The following is a 14,607-nucleotide window of genomic DNA, read 5'->3' as shown; positions in this document are numbered from 1 at the left end:
CTTGTTTTTGCTTTGTATTTGTATCAAATGATTTCATTGGATACTGAATTACTGATATGATATAGTTTCGACAATAGATAATTATTTGTTCTTAACTGTAACTTATGTAACAAATCGTTGGGTGGGACCGTAAAATGGAAATCAAACAAGTGGAAAAAAATACAAGAAATAAAAGAAAAAATACGCATAAAAATTAAGACATGGGAGCCATTTCATCATCCACAGGGAGGAATATCACAGACAAACAAATAAAAAAGTTAGTCAATCGTGTAGTAGATGAAGACCATTCATAACTTTATATCATAGGTTGGTAAGCTTCTTTCTTCACTTGGTCAAATGCTGAATTTTAAAACTGGGGAGTTGGAGCCACGAAGGCCTGCAAAATTTGAAGTAAATATTTTGAAATTGACATCATTTAAACCTGCCATTCGGACATACATCCTAATTTTATTTTCCAATATATATATGATATATATAATAATAAACTATTAAATATGTCAAAATGTAGCTTTATATTAGGTGATACTGTCGAATCCTCGAAAGGAATCTATGCGACTCATAAACCCCCAAATAACAATTTCAGGAAAACGACCGACTGGTCAATGAATTTGAAGACAAGATTGCAGTGATGGTTGTTGGAACAGTTGAACTTCACCACACAAAACAATGATCGGATTCCAGACTTTGACCCAAAAATACAAGCAAGAAACATGGCCAACATAGAGTAGAACGAAACTTTATTTCTCAAAATGATGAAACTATGAAACAAAATGCACATTCATCTGAGTCGTATGTGCCACTGAGATCCACTCTGTTGCAGCTATGTAATAGATCAAGTTCAATTAAAAGACAATGAGAACAATAGAACATCAAAATATGAGATTCCAATACGAAAGTAAACTCTATTTTTTAAATATGTCTCTTAAACCAAATTTGCATCCATATTCACAAATGATCAAACTTAACAAAATATGTAGCCATGTGTATACCATATCCGAATACTTGAGTTGTAAAATATGATGAGACCAAAACTGCAACATGAATTGCCTCTTCCACAACCCTTGAATAAAACGATCGATCGACCAATACCTCACAAATTACAATGAGCCCTGACCCCTGAGACCATCCCCAGACCAGTCCACTCATTTCCTTTTAATTTTTGAAAACAATACAGAAATTGCTTGTAAAATGCACTCTCTACAGGCAGTCCACATTTAGTAGGAAGCGGCACCAACAGTCGACCAAATAGATGAATGCTTTGAACATCTCTCTCTCAGCAGAAAGAGTCCAGGAATAAATATATGGTTGGCACAATGTGACATAACAGTCTATGTTGACAGAATTGACTGTAATGCAAGCTGTCTGTTGTAGGAGGTAGTGTCTGTTGTAGCTGCCTCAACAGATTGATCATTCGACTAGCTGTTTGCTCTGTGGCAAGATCCTTGCCTGCACAAAGAACCTGTAACAAAAAAATCTCAACTTGACTAAAAAGTGGCCGCTGTTGCAAGGGAATTTTCAAATCATTTTGAGAAATCTGGGCAGTGAATATAAAACTTTTCCGCAATTATCCGAAGGTCAAAATATAATGCACAAAATACACAAATAAAGCTACAGAGAATCTTCTGGTATGGCTATATAATCATTTCAACATGAACAAAAAATCGTACACCCATTCTTATACAGGGTTCTATATTGATAATGATTCGGTATACTTCTAACTAACCTCTGCAAATACAGATACAATTTTAGGAAGATACTGATTATTCTGGCCCAAAAGTTCCCGATCAGACCTGAAAGAGGAAAACATGGCCAACAAAGAAAGCGAAGGGGACAAACAGAAACATTTCAGAAAATTGTTGCAATAAAAATGAAAACTGTAGGCAAGAAAAAATGTGGCATCCATACCTCTCAACCATAGAGCAAAGCTGGTCATGAACAACTTTTGCTTCAATAAGATCACCCTTTATTGGCAGACAACCCAACCAGGCTGGAATCACCTGTTATGAACTCCTTACGTTAAGAACTTGACGAAATGAGGAAGGAGACGAGACAAAACCAGTAAGAAATAGGTCAAAGGTGGATATTTAGGAATCACAACTCCACAAAAATGTTGTGCCTTCCATTTTCTGTAAAATTAGACCTCACATCAAAATTAGGTTTTATTAAAATCGAATAAATATAAAAATCAAATGTTCTTTACCAAGAATATACATAACCCTACACGGAAAAATATCACGCACGTGCAAAGAGTAAATTGATTTCTAAACTCAGAAACACAAGTCCAAAAGCACAATGCGCAAAATAAATAGATATTAGGTGAACATTATACTGGAGAGATTATACCTGATGGTCATATGAATTACATATGCCTCTTGGATAATAGTTAGTTCAGAAATACGCAAATATTAGGGCATGACCATAATCCAAATCTAACATCGCCTATCCAAACCTTTTCGTATATATGGTAATGTATCATTTCAATCAAACAAGTGACAGATACCTGATTTAAATCAATCCCGTCTCGATGAAATTGGCATATCTTTCCCAAAGCTGAAACAGCATTATCATATGCCATTACAAATTCTGGTTGTGAAGCATTGGGATGTCTGATAACTACATTGAGCCTGGAAAGAGTCTCTGAACAGGATAAATGGATCAATTCAGTACATAACATATAACAATATTCTACAACCCCACGCCAAGTATATCTTACCTCCTACAAGTGGTGTAAATACAGAACCACCAAATTCTGCACATACCGCGAGCCCATAGACAGCAGCCTGAGAATAGCAATGATGCACTTCAGTATGCTTAGATTGTGCAGTTTACATCAAGATAACCATATGTTTAAGTTCAAGTTTCAGCAAACCTGCCAGATATCTGGGTTTTCATCATTGCAAGCTTCCAGGAGGAAAGGCAGATGTGTATCATAATACCTGATTTGGGGAAAAATCTATATTAAAAATTTATATTTGTACCAAATTTAAGAATTTATCATGGTACACAAACATACTTTAGAGCAGTTTCACGGCATTGCTCAGCCACATCATCAAAGATGCAAATGGCAATCCTTCTCTCTTCAGCTATCTTATCCTTGCCCTGAAAGGAAAACCACCATAATCGTGTGGTGAGGATAATGGACAGTGATTGAATTCTCAAGCCGAATACCTCATCTTTTTTAACATGAAAAGAAAAACAAGTGGATTATAAAGGAAAAGAAAGAGGTCAACTTACCCACATAGGCATCAAGTATGACGATAATTCGTCAAAGAAAGGAAAGAATGACGCTTTGAATGTTTTGATCAATGTTCCCAGAATTTCACCAACCTGCACCACTCAGAAAATAACATGTATTTTCAGTTATTAACTGAATATAAGCAAATTGCAAATATAACTACACAAGTGTTACAAACTAACCTGGTCAAACACTTCTTCTTCTTGCTCATTTTCCTCGTTAAGCAGTTCTCCCTCCTCAGCGTCAAAATCTTCAGCTTTTGCTCTCTCAGCTCTCTCTCTTTTTCTACTTGAGCTAGCAGTTATCACATTTTTTATCTCATCCACAATACTTTTAACCCGACTCTCATCTACAAGTGGTCCAGAAATCTGAGAGTTTGTGAATTAGAACAAAATTTCAGTAGCAGGTAAAGTTATTTCTTAAAAAAACATAGAATACTGTAACATAAAACAGTTTGGAGAAAAACCAAAATACCCACAATGAATAAATTTATGAGACCACTTTTTCACATATATAAAGTTTTGTTCATCATCCAAAATCCATCAAAGAAAAACTTTAGGTTCACAACTAAATTTTTACAAATACCCAACTCCAAAAATTTTTGTTTACGTTTGCAACCATTGCAATCAAATTATTAAGTCACATTGCACAATATAAATTATAAGATTTCTCTCCTAAAAAATTTGTAAACAAACAATTCTTTTATATCATAATATATTTCATTCAATTATTACAAATAATCACTTCATTACATGCCACACTGACTATCAACATATCCAAACAACATTTCAAAAGACTTTAACCAAATTTTCCTCAAAATTTTTAGCTGAATCAAGTTAGGAGCCTGAGTAAACACCATCAAAGCCGATCAACATCTATTCCAATTGAAATTTTGAACATGTGCTGTGGTAAAATCTTACAATCTAACCGAATGGCCATTATTAACAAAATAGATACATCAGAATCTAATTGCATGGTAGTAACTCATATCATAATTTTATTAATGCTAAAGTTCCAAGATTTAAGAAAATATAATTATAAATACCAGTTTTTTTGTTCATAAGCTACCATGCGAGTCATAGAAATCACTAAAAATGATCAAGTCAAAGACCCCTCAACATGTGGCGTACACACTTTGTGGTGCCTCATCAAGGTAGATGGTTTACAAAAGTAACAATTTCTCTTCAAAAATGAAGATTATCTATTTTAAAAATAGGAGTTTTTGGATGAAAATGGGAAAATCACAAAAGTGAAACAATTGATTAAACATTCTATGCAAATTTAAAAGAGAAAGCATACTAAAATTTGTCAATATGAACCTGTCAATACGTACCACATACATAGTTCAACAGCAAAAGAAGTACATAACAAACATGCTCAAATTAATATAATTACTAGAAGGCATATTTGTTCAACATTTTATATGAAAACAAATTTCTCGTAGTTTGTCTCTTCAAGATAAATATATAATACAGAAAAAAACTTGGTGAATTGAGTAAGTCTACCGAAAAGAATGTTGTTGATGTCTATCAAGCAATGTGCTGAAAATAATGGAGTAAACCACCAAACTCTGGAATGGAGACTGAATTCAAACAATATAATGCACAAATCATTTTTAACCAGATTAACTACAATAAAGTTTAACAATTTCTTTGAAATTTTAAATACAATACACAAGAATGCAAATAAACATTTTAGCATCAAGATTAAGAAGATGCAAAACAATGTAGCGAAGGATGCAAAACAAATCATGCATAATTATTGGCTTTCACATCGGAACTATAAAGAATATAGATTCATTTACTTAAAAATGTTTAAAACTGTTTAATTTAAATCAAGTTAACAAAAGTGAAAAAAACCGAGATATAAAACATGGAAAATTAATAATGAAGGAACCTTTCATCATCAGAGTCATCAATTTCTTTGTCAGAATCAGCTGATGTGATGGTCACATCAGGCTTCAGCTGAGAAGACTGCAGCAAAGGAGGCATGACAACACTCATATAAGGAAGGAAATCCTGTCCCAAGCACTTGCAAAGTCTGGCCCATGCCTAAAATAGAAGAAAAAGATTTGGTTAAGAGCTTTAATATGCAAACATACAAACATTAAGAGTCTTTCATTTTTTGGGACAAAGCGTACTTGTAGCGTGTAACTAGTTGTGGGATCATCAGTCTCCATTTGTGATCCTTGTAGTGACACAAGAACGTCCATGACCTGGAGCAAAAAACAGATACATAAATCACCTAGTTGGTGAGTAGTGTAAACTTACAGCGGCTGTTGTTAACCAAGAATTTTGTCTCAGCACAAAAATATCACTAGGAGAAATCTGAGATGGGCCAACACATACATTAAATATGCCATGCATATAGATAAACAATATATAAGGTACCCCCTACGTAACACAAAGAAAGAAAAGGAGCACAGTTACCTGCTTGGCATCCTCCTAAAATATTTCCTTTCCAACTGCCATCCCAACCAAGCTTATGCATTCCATGGTCTTAGCACGAAGCATTCGATTAGATTTCTCCGTCGCATTCACTAAGATAGCCTTCAAGTAAGGCATAACTGCATCATAATATTTCTGGAAGTGTTCCTGTCATGCCACCGACCCATAAACTGTTTACATAAAAGAAAAATATACTACCAACTTCACCCAGAATATCTTTACAGCATTTATATACCTGAGATGAATCAGCGACAGAAGCTAATGCAGTTAAAGAACCCTCCTGTACCATTTGTTTGGAATTCTGCAACAATAAAAGACATAAATTAGCTTAAAAAGCATATTTCTACCATAAATGCATATATTATCATGTATGTCTCGAATTATTTATTTTATTCTCATATGCAATAGCACCTGTAGAAGTAACAACAGCTTGTGCACTATCCCATCTAAGTATGGTGTTAAAATTTTCGGGGTGCAATTCTCGCTGAAGTTAAGGACTGCTGAAGCGGCATGTGCCTACAAAACACCACATAAAGATGATAAAAATAAGAGGACAAACATCAAGAACATAAAAACAAGTGGACAACCATAGTGGAAAAACCTTGAACAAAATAGCAACTCAATTAAAGGGTCTTCCCTAGATTACCACCCTTCAGCCAAATTCCAACCTCTAGCGACGTGGGGTAGCTCCAACAAGTTTTGTCCTACATGTCCTTCAGCATTTTAGGGTGATTTTCTCTTTTCTTTCATTTATTACACATAATTTTTAGTAAATCTTTAGATCTAAGTCTCTTAATGTTATTTTGACTGAAATACATTAATTTATTATTTTTATCATTTAGTTGCATCTTTTTGAGAAATTTTCGCAGATTATTTTGGTTTTACTAGATGAAATTTTGATTTTAGGTGCATATGTTCATTGCTAACCTCGTAGCTTAAAAATGTGTAGACTCTCTATCAAAGATTAAATTCATGAAAATTTTAATTAATGAGATTTTTGAATTATTGGTTATATTTGAACTGGAATATAGATTGTTTGGTATATATCATGTTTTTTATTCAATGCGTCTCTCCTTGTGCTTGCACCTCGGGCTCCAAGATCCCTTGATGCCTTGGTGAGCATTGCACTCTTAAGGACAATGATTAGAAAAGAAATTCAGGGATCAATTTTAAAAAAATTGTGACAAATCAGCATATTTTGTAATACATGATAAACACATTTAATATCTTCAATAACTCATGTTTGGAGATATTGATCTGCATTAGTTGTAGAAAAAAAAGGCATAATCAAATGACACATAAGTTAATTAAGATTTCTGCACCAACAATGACCAAGCCAAAATTGCTCCCTGACAGTGGATAAATCTTAAATCCAATTCGTAAATTTTGTACTATGAAGAGAATTCAACATCTAGATAAGAAAACATAGTTTTCCACTCCGTAAACAAATACAATCATTAAAAGCACAAAAAAACTAGATGAAAATAAGCTAAAGTCCATTTTAGCGAAGGTTCCATGTTATAAGTCATCCAATTGCACTTAAAAATGTGAGGAAGACAAATTTATTTACACTTAGAAATACAGTTGAAAAATCTAAGAATTTGCAAACCTGTACTCTAGGATTTTGAAAATCATCCATAACTGAAGCTAGTGCTGGCAACACACGCTGATGGTACTGAACTTGCAAATCTGGGCCCAAGTCAGTTGATAGCTGCGTTGATAGCTGCCCACCTCACACGAGGATGAGGATGTTGAAAGGAATTCAAAACCATGTTCACAATTTGCTCCAAATTTTTAATCATCACTCATACCCCATGGAAGACAGGCCCATCAAGGGCCCCATTATCCTTGGTCCATCCCTAGCCCAAGTGGAAAACAAGCCCACCAAGGGATTCTCCTATAAATACCAGGTTTGAATATTCAAGAGATTCATTCACTATATTGTTTTCAGCAGCGTCCTTAGCTGCTCCCCCCATATATCCTCAGTCTCTGATTTGAGCGTCGGAGGGGCTACGCCAGGATACCCTCCTGGCCCCTTCTTAACGGTCTTTTTCTTGATTTCAGGCTCAGGGTCATTTTAAAGCCCACGTCTGAACTAGTGACGCTCATTGGGATCGGACCCTAAATTTCCCGTGAGTATCACTTGGCGCCGTCTGTGGGAATCTTTGAGTTAAGACGTAGAGATGGTAGGGAGGAGAGGGAGTGGAAGAGCCACCTCAGCATCAGTCGCGTCCTCGGAGGGGACCCGAACCATCTCGCGCTGAGGCGGGACAAGAACAACCGCATCTTGAGACGAGACAAGAACAACCTCATCAAGAGGCCAGAACTGAGCAGCCCATCCACGAGACGAGGGTCGAGCAAACCCGTCCCAATGAGAATGTGGGAAACTTGACCCTGGAACAGCTGGGCCAATTTATCACCCGAACAGTGGATGAGGCCATGAAGAGTCTATGTTTGTAGAGGAACAAGCCGCCCATCAGGAGCGGGAGGAAAATGTTGAGGTCCATCATAGCAGGGTTGAAGAGACGCAACCCCTCCAGAGTGGGGAGATTAGTGAGATGGGAGAGATGTGGAAAGAGATAAGGAGGTTGAGGGAGCAGGTGGGAAGCAGGACGCCGGTACCCAAGAGAGGAAGCCATTTTTCACTAGCCATCTTGGAGGAAGGGCTTCCTCCGAATTTCCGACAATCAAACGTTGGAGAGTATGACGGACATACAGACCCTGAGGAACACTTGGGGAGATTTGAGAATGCGGCTCTGTTGCACCAATATTCGGACGGAGTCAGGTGCAAGGGTGTTTCTGGGCACGTTGGTGAGGTCAGCCCAGCAATGGTTTAATACCCTGCAGCCCAACTCCATACAATCGTTCGAGGATTTCTCTGCAGCCTTCTTGCACCGATTTGCCAGCAGCAAGAGACATCAAAAGAACTATTTAAGTCTGTTTGTGATGAAACAGCAAGAGGCTGAAACGTTGCGGGAGTTTGTCCAGCGCTTCAACACTGCAGCGCTAGAAATACCAGCGGCTACCCCTGACATTATGATAAATGCCTTTACACAAGGACTAAGGTGAGGAGAGTTTTTTAAGTCATTGGTCAAGAAGCCTCCGTCGAGCTATGATGATTTGTTTGCTCGAGCTGAAAAATATGTAAACTTGGAGGATGCTCAACGATACAGGAGGATGGAAAACCGGCCCGGAGGAAGTAGGGTGGAGGGAGCCGAGAGAGGTGGAAAGAAGAGGGGTGCAGGGGAAAGAGATGAGGACAGAACCAAAGGTAGAAGACAATTCTCATCACATGTTCCTCTGAATAGGAGTCGGGATAAGATGATGGAGGTGAGGAAATCGGGGGAGAGGGGGGAGAAGTCGCAGAGGGTTGAGAGCAGTGCTCGACCTCCGCCACGGGGTAGACAAGAAGGGTCCTCGTCCGGGAGTGAGCTGAGATCTCGCCCGTCTTCTAGGAGGGGTCGAGGCCCTCCATGGATACATCCGAGGATCGAAGAGCCGAGGAGAGAGGGTCGAGGCCAGGATGTCCCTCGGGAGCCCGCTGAACCGAGGAGGAGAACGAATGAGGATAATCACCCGACGAGAGGAATGATTCATATGATCTCGGGGGGTGCTACTGATGGGGATTCCGGGCGAGCGCGGAAGGCGCATGGGAGGAGGTTGGAGAATTTTGAAATATCGAGGAGTGCGAACTTACCCCATGATCCTGTCATCAGTTTTGGGCCAGAGGATCTCCGAGGCATTGTGGCTCCTCATAACGATGCCTTGGTGGTGACGACCACCGTTGCCAATTACGATGTGGCACGAATCTTTATTGATAATGGAAGCTCTGTTAATATCATGTTCAAGAGTACTCTGGATCAGATGAAGGTGGAAGGATTTGAGTTTGAGCCAATCTCCACTCCTCTATATGGGTTCGCAGGACATGCCATCCCGCCGCTGGGTCAAATTGTCCTTCCTTTATCTTTGGGGCATGAGCCTCGGCGGGTGACCAAGATGACGACATTTACTGTGGTGGACACCCCATCCGCTTACAATGGAATTCTGGGGCGACCAGCCCTAAAGGATTTCAGAGCTGTAGCGTCCACGTATCATCAGAAGTTGAAGTTTCCTGTGGGGAGGGAGGTTGGAGTCTTATGTGGGGACCAGAAAGTCGCTCGTCGGTGTTATGAGGGGATAGTGAAAGAAGAGGGGAAGAGGGCACGTGTGGAGGTCAATATGATTAGAAGGGGGCGAAGCGGGTTGCCCGTGGTAAGGAGGGAGGTTCATGAGGTGATGGATGAGAAGCCGGAGATCGTGACATTGGGGCCTGACAAGAAAACTCTAAGAATAGCCCCTGACCTTGACCCAGAGGTAAGGGAGAAACTTATTACTTGTTTACAAGCTAATCTCAACAGGTTCGCTTGGTCAGCCCAAGAGCTCACAGGGACGAGTCCAGATGCAGCAGAACATGGTTAAACATCTTACCGAATTCTCGTCCCGTGAAACAGAAGAAAAGACACTTCAAGCCCGAGAAAGATATAGTTATAAAAAAGAGGTGGGAGAGTTGCTCAGTGCTGGGCACATTCGAGAGGTACAATTTCCTACTTGGCTCTCGAATGTCGTTCTTGTTCCGAAAAGTTCAGGAAAATGGAGGATGTGTGTGGACTTCAGAGATCTCAACAAGGCATGTCCTAAAGATTGTTATCCCTTGCCGCGGATAGATCAGTTGGTGGACTCCACAGCCGGACACCAGTATTTGTGCATGCTGGATGCTTATCAGGGGTACCATCAAATCCCCTTGGCCGTGGAGGATCAAGATAAAGTAAGTTTCATCACCTCTGAAGGAACTTTCTGTTACGTGGTCATGCCCTTCGGACTAAAAAATGCTGGAGCCACGTATCAGCGGTTGATGGATAAAGTCTTTTCTAAGCAGGTGGGGAGGAATGTGGAAGTGTATGTGGATGACATCATGGTAAAGTCTAAGCATTCAGCCCTGCTCATACCTGACTTAGTGGAGACCTTTTCCACCCTCAAGTCCTATGGGTTGAAGTTGAACCCTCAGAAGTGTATCTTTGGGGTGAAGAGTGGGAAGTTTCTGGGTTATATGGTGACGGAGAGGGGAATTGAGGCTAACCCTGAGAAAGTTCAAGCTATCCAAAATATGGTCTCTCCTCAGGGGTCCAAAGATGTTCAGCAGTTGGCAGGGAGGATTGCTGCGCTGGCACGTTTTATCTCGAGATCCGCCCATAGAAGTTTACCTTTTTTCCGGACCCTGCGAAAGGCGAAAAAATTTGATTGGGGCCGGATTGCAAGAAGGCTTTCACAGAACTGAAGGAGTACCTTGCCGAGCTTCCTGTTCTAGCCAAACCGGCAGCGGGGGAGCCTTTGTGGGTATATTTATCTGCCACTGAAGGGGCCGTGAGTTCGGTCCTTGTCAAGCTTGATGGATCAGTTCAACAGCTGGTGTACTATGTTTCGCATGCACTCAAGGGGGCAGAGATCCGATACTCGGGGTTGGAAAAGTTGGCTTTGGCGTTGGTAATGACAGCCAGACGCTTGAGGCCTTACTTCTTATCTCATCCGATTGTGGTGCTCACTAACAGTCCATTAGGCAGAATTCTCACTCATTCTGATATGTCCGGCCGCCTGGTTAAGTGGACTACGGAGTTGGGAGAATATGACATCCAGTATGAGCCGAGAACAGCTATTAAAGCACAAGCGTTAGCCGATTTTCTGGCTGAGACTGTACATCAGGAGAATGAGGACCCTTGGAAGGTGTATGTGGATGGTTCCTCGTCGAAGGACGGAAGTGGGGTGGGAGTAGTACTGATTTCACCAGCTGGGGAAGAAGTGAAGTTGGTTGTAAAGTTGGACTTTCGAGCATCCAATAATGAGGCAGAGTATGAGGCTGTGTTGGCAGGACTTCGAGCAGCCATAAATGTGGGAGCTACCCGGGTACTTATTTTTTCTGACTCACAGTTGGTAGCGCAACAGATGAAGGGGATGTATGATGTGAAAGATGAGAAGCTTATTGAGTATGCTCGAGAAGTGAACAGAATCAGAGAGAAATTCACAGAGATTACATTTGAACAGATTCCCAGGAAAGAAAATGAAAAGGCAGACACTCTAGCCAAAATGGCTGGAACGATGGAAAGTTGGAAGAATAGAGATGTGGTATTTCAAATCGAACTCACACCTCACACGAGTTCACCTGTAGTTGAGCAAGAAGAAGAGGATTGGAGGACTGACATAATTGATTACCTGAAAGAGGGAAAGCTTCCTGATAACCCTAGCGAAGCTCGTAAGTAGAAGATAAAATGTTCACGCTATGTAATGGTTGGGGACGTGTTGTTTAGAACGTCTTTTGCAGGGCCACTTCTTCGGTGCTTAAGTTACAAAGAGGCTGATTATGTGCTCCGAGAAGTTCACGAGGGGTGTTGTGGAAATCATTTAGGGGCTTATGCATTAGCAAGAAAATTACTGCTCGCCGGTTATTCTTGGCCCTCAGTGCTGCATGATGCTCAAGAGTTGGTAATGTCTTGTGATAGTTGTCAACGTCATGCGCGGTTGAATCACCGGCCGGCCGCGATGATGAAGGCTGTCACGGCCGCCTGTCCCTTTGACCAGTGGGGAATGCATATCGTGGGACCTTTTCCTATAGCTCCTGCTCAGAAAAAATTCCTACTGGTAGCAGTTGATTATTTTTCAAAGTGGGTGGAAGCAGAGCCTTTGGCCAGAATCACTGAGAACGACGTCCTGAAATTCTTGTGGAAGAGCATAGTATGCAGGTACGGGGTACCTAGGAGGCTGATATCCGATAATGGGAGACAGTTCCAAGGGGCCAAAATCGAAGCTTGGTGTAAAGAGATGAAGATCCAACAAGTCTTTACCTCTGTAGCTTACCCGCAGAGTAATGGCCAGGCGGAGGTGACTAATCGGACGCTGGTACAGGGTCTTAAAGTTCGACTGGGCAAAGCCAAAGGCAATTGGGTGGATGAGTTACCAAGTGTCTTATGGGCATACCGAACCACTCCGAGAGAGGGAACCAAAGAAACTCCTTTTAGTTTGGTCTACGGTAATGAAGCAGTGCTCCCGGCTGAGATCGGGTTGGAATCGGCAAGGGTGATGTTTTATGACGAGGACAATGGTGCGAGACGCGCTACTGACCTTGATCTTTTGGAAGGAAAGAGGGAGGCTGCCAGCATTCAATTGGAAGCTTATAAGAACCGCATTGCACAGTCTTATAATCGAAGAGTCGTGCAGAGGAACTTTCAGGTGGGTGACTTGGTTCTGAGGAAGGTGCAAGAAGAGCAGAGAGGAAAACTGGACCCAAAGTGGGAGGGTCCCTTCAAAGTGATCGAGAGGCTGAGCTCTGGAGCCTATTACTTAGAGAATGCGCAAGGCAAAGCTTTGAAAAGGCCTTGGAATGCTTATCACCTTAGGAAGTATTCTTCTTGATTCTGTCGTCGATGTATTTTACTTTCTAAACTTTCTTATGTAATCCATTGGAATTCAATAAAATAAAGTTCTTCTTTTCGAATTTATGAATGTTGTTATATCATGATGGTGTTGATTTTTATTTTCCTACTAAGTCATCGCCTAGTAGAGGAGAAGAGTGAGGAAGAAAAAATTTCTATTTTCTACTAAGGCGTCGCCTAGTAGAGGAGCAGAGGGTGGAGGTGGTACATTTTTATTTTCCTGCTAAGGTGTCACCTAGCAGAGGAGTTAGAGGGTGATGGTGTTGATTTCTATTTTCCTGCTAAGGTATGACCTAGCAGAGGAGTTAGAGGATGAAGATGGTGAATTTTTATTTTCTTGCTAAGGTGTCACCTAGCAGAGGAGTTAGAGGGTGGTGATGGTGTTAATTTCTATTTACCTACTAAGGCACCGCCTAGTAGAGGAGCTAGAGGGGGGAGGTGGTTGATTTTTATTTTCCTGCTAAGGTATGACCTAGCAGAGGAGTTAGAGGGTGGAGATGGTGAATTTCTATTTTCCTGCTAAGGTGTCACCTAGCAGAGGAGTTAGAGGGTGATGTTGTTGATTTCTATTTTCCTGCTAAGGTGTCACCTAGCAGAGGAGTTAGAGGGAGGAGATAGTGAATTTCTATTTTCCTGCTAATGTGTCACCTAGCAGAGGAGTTAGAGGGGGGAGGTGGTTGATTTTTATTTTCCTGCTAAGGTATGACCTAGCAGAGGAGTTAGAGGGTGATGGTGTTGATTTCTATTTTCCTGCTAAGGTGTCACCTAGCAGAGGAGTTAGAGGGTGATGGTGTTGATTTCTATTTTCCTGCTAAGGTGTCACCTAGCAGAGGAGTTAGAGGGTGGAGATGGTGAATTTCTATTTTCCTGCTAAGGTGTCACCTAGCAGAGGAGTTAGAGGGGGGGAGGTGGTTGATTTTTATTTTCCTGCTAAGGTATGACCTAGCAGAGGAGTTAGAGGGTGATGGTGTTGATTTCTATTTTCCTGCTAAGGTGTCACTTAGCAGAGGAGTTAGAGGGTGATGGTGTTGATTTCTATTTTTCTGCTAAGGCATCGCCTAGCAGAGGAGTTAGAGGGTGGAGATGGTGAATTTCTATTTTCCTGTCACCGAGCAGAGGAGTTAGCAGGGAAAGGTGGTTGATTTTTATTTTCCTGCTAAGGTGTCACCTAGCAGAGGAGTTAGCAGGGGAAGGTGGTTGATTTTTATTTTCCTGCAAGGTATGATCTAGCAGAGGAGTTAGAGGGTGATGATTTTATTTGCCCTAACAGGTTAATAGTATCAGAGACAAACTCGTGAGAAGCAGTAAATTCAAATGCAAAATACTCAAGGTTGCATAAATAAAACGAGTTCGTACATGTCAAAAGTGCGCAAGAGGAAATAACCAAATGTAAACAGTGCAAAAGTAGCATAATCCTATGGAAAGTAAAGCAATGCAGAAAATAACATAAAAAAAAGAGCTCAAT

General features: G+C 40.7%; 3 protein-coding genes across 4 annotated transcripts; 1 reads left to right on the top strand and 2 right to left on the bottom strand.

Annotated features, from left to right (window-relative positions):
- Positions 1 to 222: 222 nt before the first annotated feature.
- Positions 223 to 3,857, bottom strand: LOC142531336 (uncharacterized). 2 transcript variants are annotated; one of them, XM_075637444.1, is made up of 9 exons: positions 3,418 to 3,857; positions 3,235 to 3,327; positions 3,014 to 3,099; positions 2,870 to 2,936; positions 2,714 to 2,780; positions 2,501 to 2,637; positions 1,906 to 1,997; positions 1,724 to 1,790; positions 223 to 376 (listed from the first exon to the last, which is right to left on the bottom strand). In XM_075637444.1, exons 2-9 carry the CDS (start codon positions 3,244 to 3,246, stop codon positions 347 to 349), a joined length of 558 nt encoding a protein of 185 aa, XP_075493559.1. In that variant the 5' UTR covers positions 3,247 to 3,327; positions 3,418 to 3,857; the 3' UTR covers positions 223 to 346. The 2 variants fall into 2 exon arrangements, with proteins under 2 accessions (XP_075493559.1, XP_075493553.1); XM_075637438.1 differs by lacking the exon at positions 223 to 376 and adding an exon at positions 891 to 1,459 and having other exon boundaries at positions 3,418 to 3,853.
- A 1,255-nt stretch (positions 3,858 to 5,112) lies between these two features.
- Positions 5,113 to 7,487, bottom strand: LOC142531354 (uncharacterized). Its single transcript, XM_075637455.1, has 6 exons — positions 7,292 to 7,487; positions 6,094 to 6,198; positions 5,918 to 5,983; positions 5,665 to 5,829; positions 5,376 to 5,450; positions 5,113 to 5,286 (listed from the first exon to the last, which is right to left on the bottom strand). The coding sequence occupies exons 1-4, from the start codon at positions 7,319 to 7,321 to the stop codon at positions 5,680 to 5,682; spliced, it is 351 nt and encodes a 116-aa protein (XP_075493570.1). The 5' UTR covers positions 7,322 to 7,487; the 3' UTR covers positions 5,113 to 5,286; positions 5,376 to 5,450; positions 5,665 to 5,679.
- A 645-nt stretch (positions 7,488 to 8,132) lies between these two features.
- Positions 8,133 to 11,973, top strand: LOC142537591 (uncharacterized). Its single transcript, XM_075643095.1, has 5 exons — positions 8,133 to 8,375; positions 8,638 to 8,747; positions 8,856 to 10,035; positions 10,094 to 10,885; positions 10,978 to 11,973. The coding sequence occupies exons 1-5, from the start codon at positions 8,133 to 8,135 to the stop codon at positions 11,971 to 11,973; spliced, it is 3,321 nt and encodes a 1,106-aa protein (XP_075499210.1).
- Positions 11,974 to 14,607: the final 2,634 nt, after the last annotated feature.

The sequence above is a fragment of the Primulina tabacum genome, chromosome 2 (assembly GCF_025594145.1).
Source record: "Primulina tabacum isolate GXHZ01 chromosome 2, ASM2559414v2, whole genome shotgun sequence".
Lineage (NCBI taxonomy): Eukaryota > Viridiplantae > Streptophyta > Magnoliopsida > Lamiales > Gesneriaceae > Primulina > Primulina tabacum.
The sequence above is the reverse complement of the archived record's forward strand: the minus strand, read 5'-3'. Positions and strand labels throughout refer to the sequence as shown.

Excerpts from the sequence above, each read along its gene's own strand:
- LOC142531336 (XM_075637438.1), bottom strand. Across the intron at positions 2,937-3,013 it reads TGCCGTGAAACTGCTCTAAA|GTATTATGATACACATCTGC; the intron begins GTATGTTTGTGT and ends TCCCCAAATCAG. Across the intron at positions 1,460-1,723 it reads TTGTATCTGTATTTGCAGAG|GTTCTTTGTGCAGGCAAGGA; the intron begins GTTAGTTAGAAG and ends TTTTTGTTACAG.
- LOC142531354 (XM_075637455.1), bottom strand. The coding sequence starts at position 7,321 with ATGGATGATTTTCAAAATCCTAGAGTACAG. Across the intron at positions 6,199-7,291 it reads TTCAAAATCCTAGAGTACAG|GCACATGCCGCTTCAGCAGT; the intron begins GTTTGCAAATTC and ends GGTGTTTTGTAG. Across the intron at positions 5,984-6,093 it reads AGCTGTTGTTACTTCTACAG|AATTCCAAACAAATGGTACA; the intron begins GTGCTATTGCAT and ends TTATTGTTGCAG.
- LOC142537591 (XM_075643095.1), top strand. The coding sequence starts at position 8,133 with ATGTTTGTAGAGGAACAAGCCGCCCATCAGGAGCGGGAGGAAAATGTT. Across the intron at positions 10,036-10,093 it reads CCCCTGACCTTGACCCAGAG|CCCAAGAGCTCACAGGGACG; the intron begins GTAAGGGAGAAA and ends TCGCTTGGTCAG. Across the intron at positions 10,886-10,977 it reads CAGGGAGGATTGCTGCGCTG|AAGGCTTTCACAGAACTGAA; the intron begins GCACGTTTTATC and ends CCGGATTGCAAG.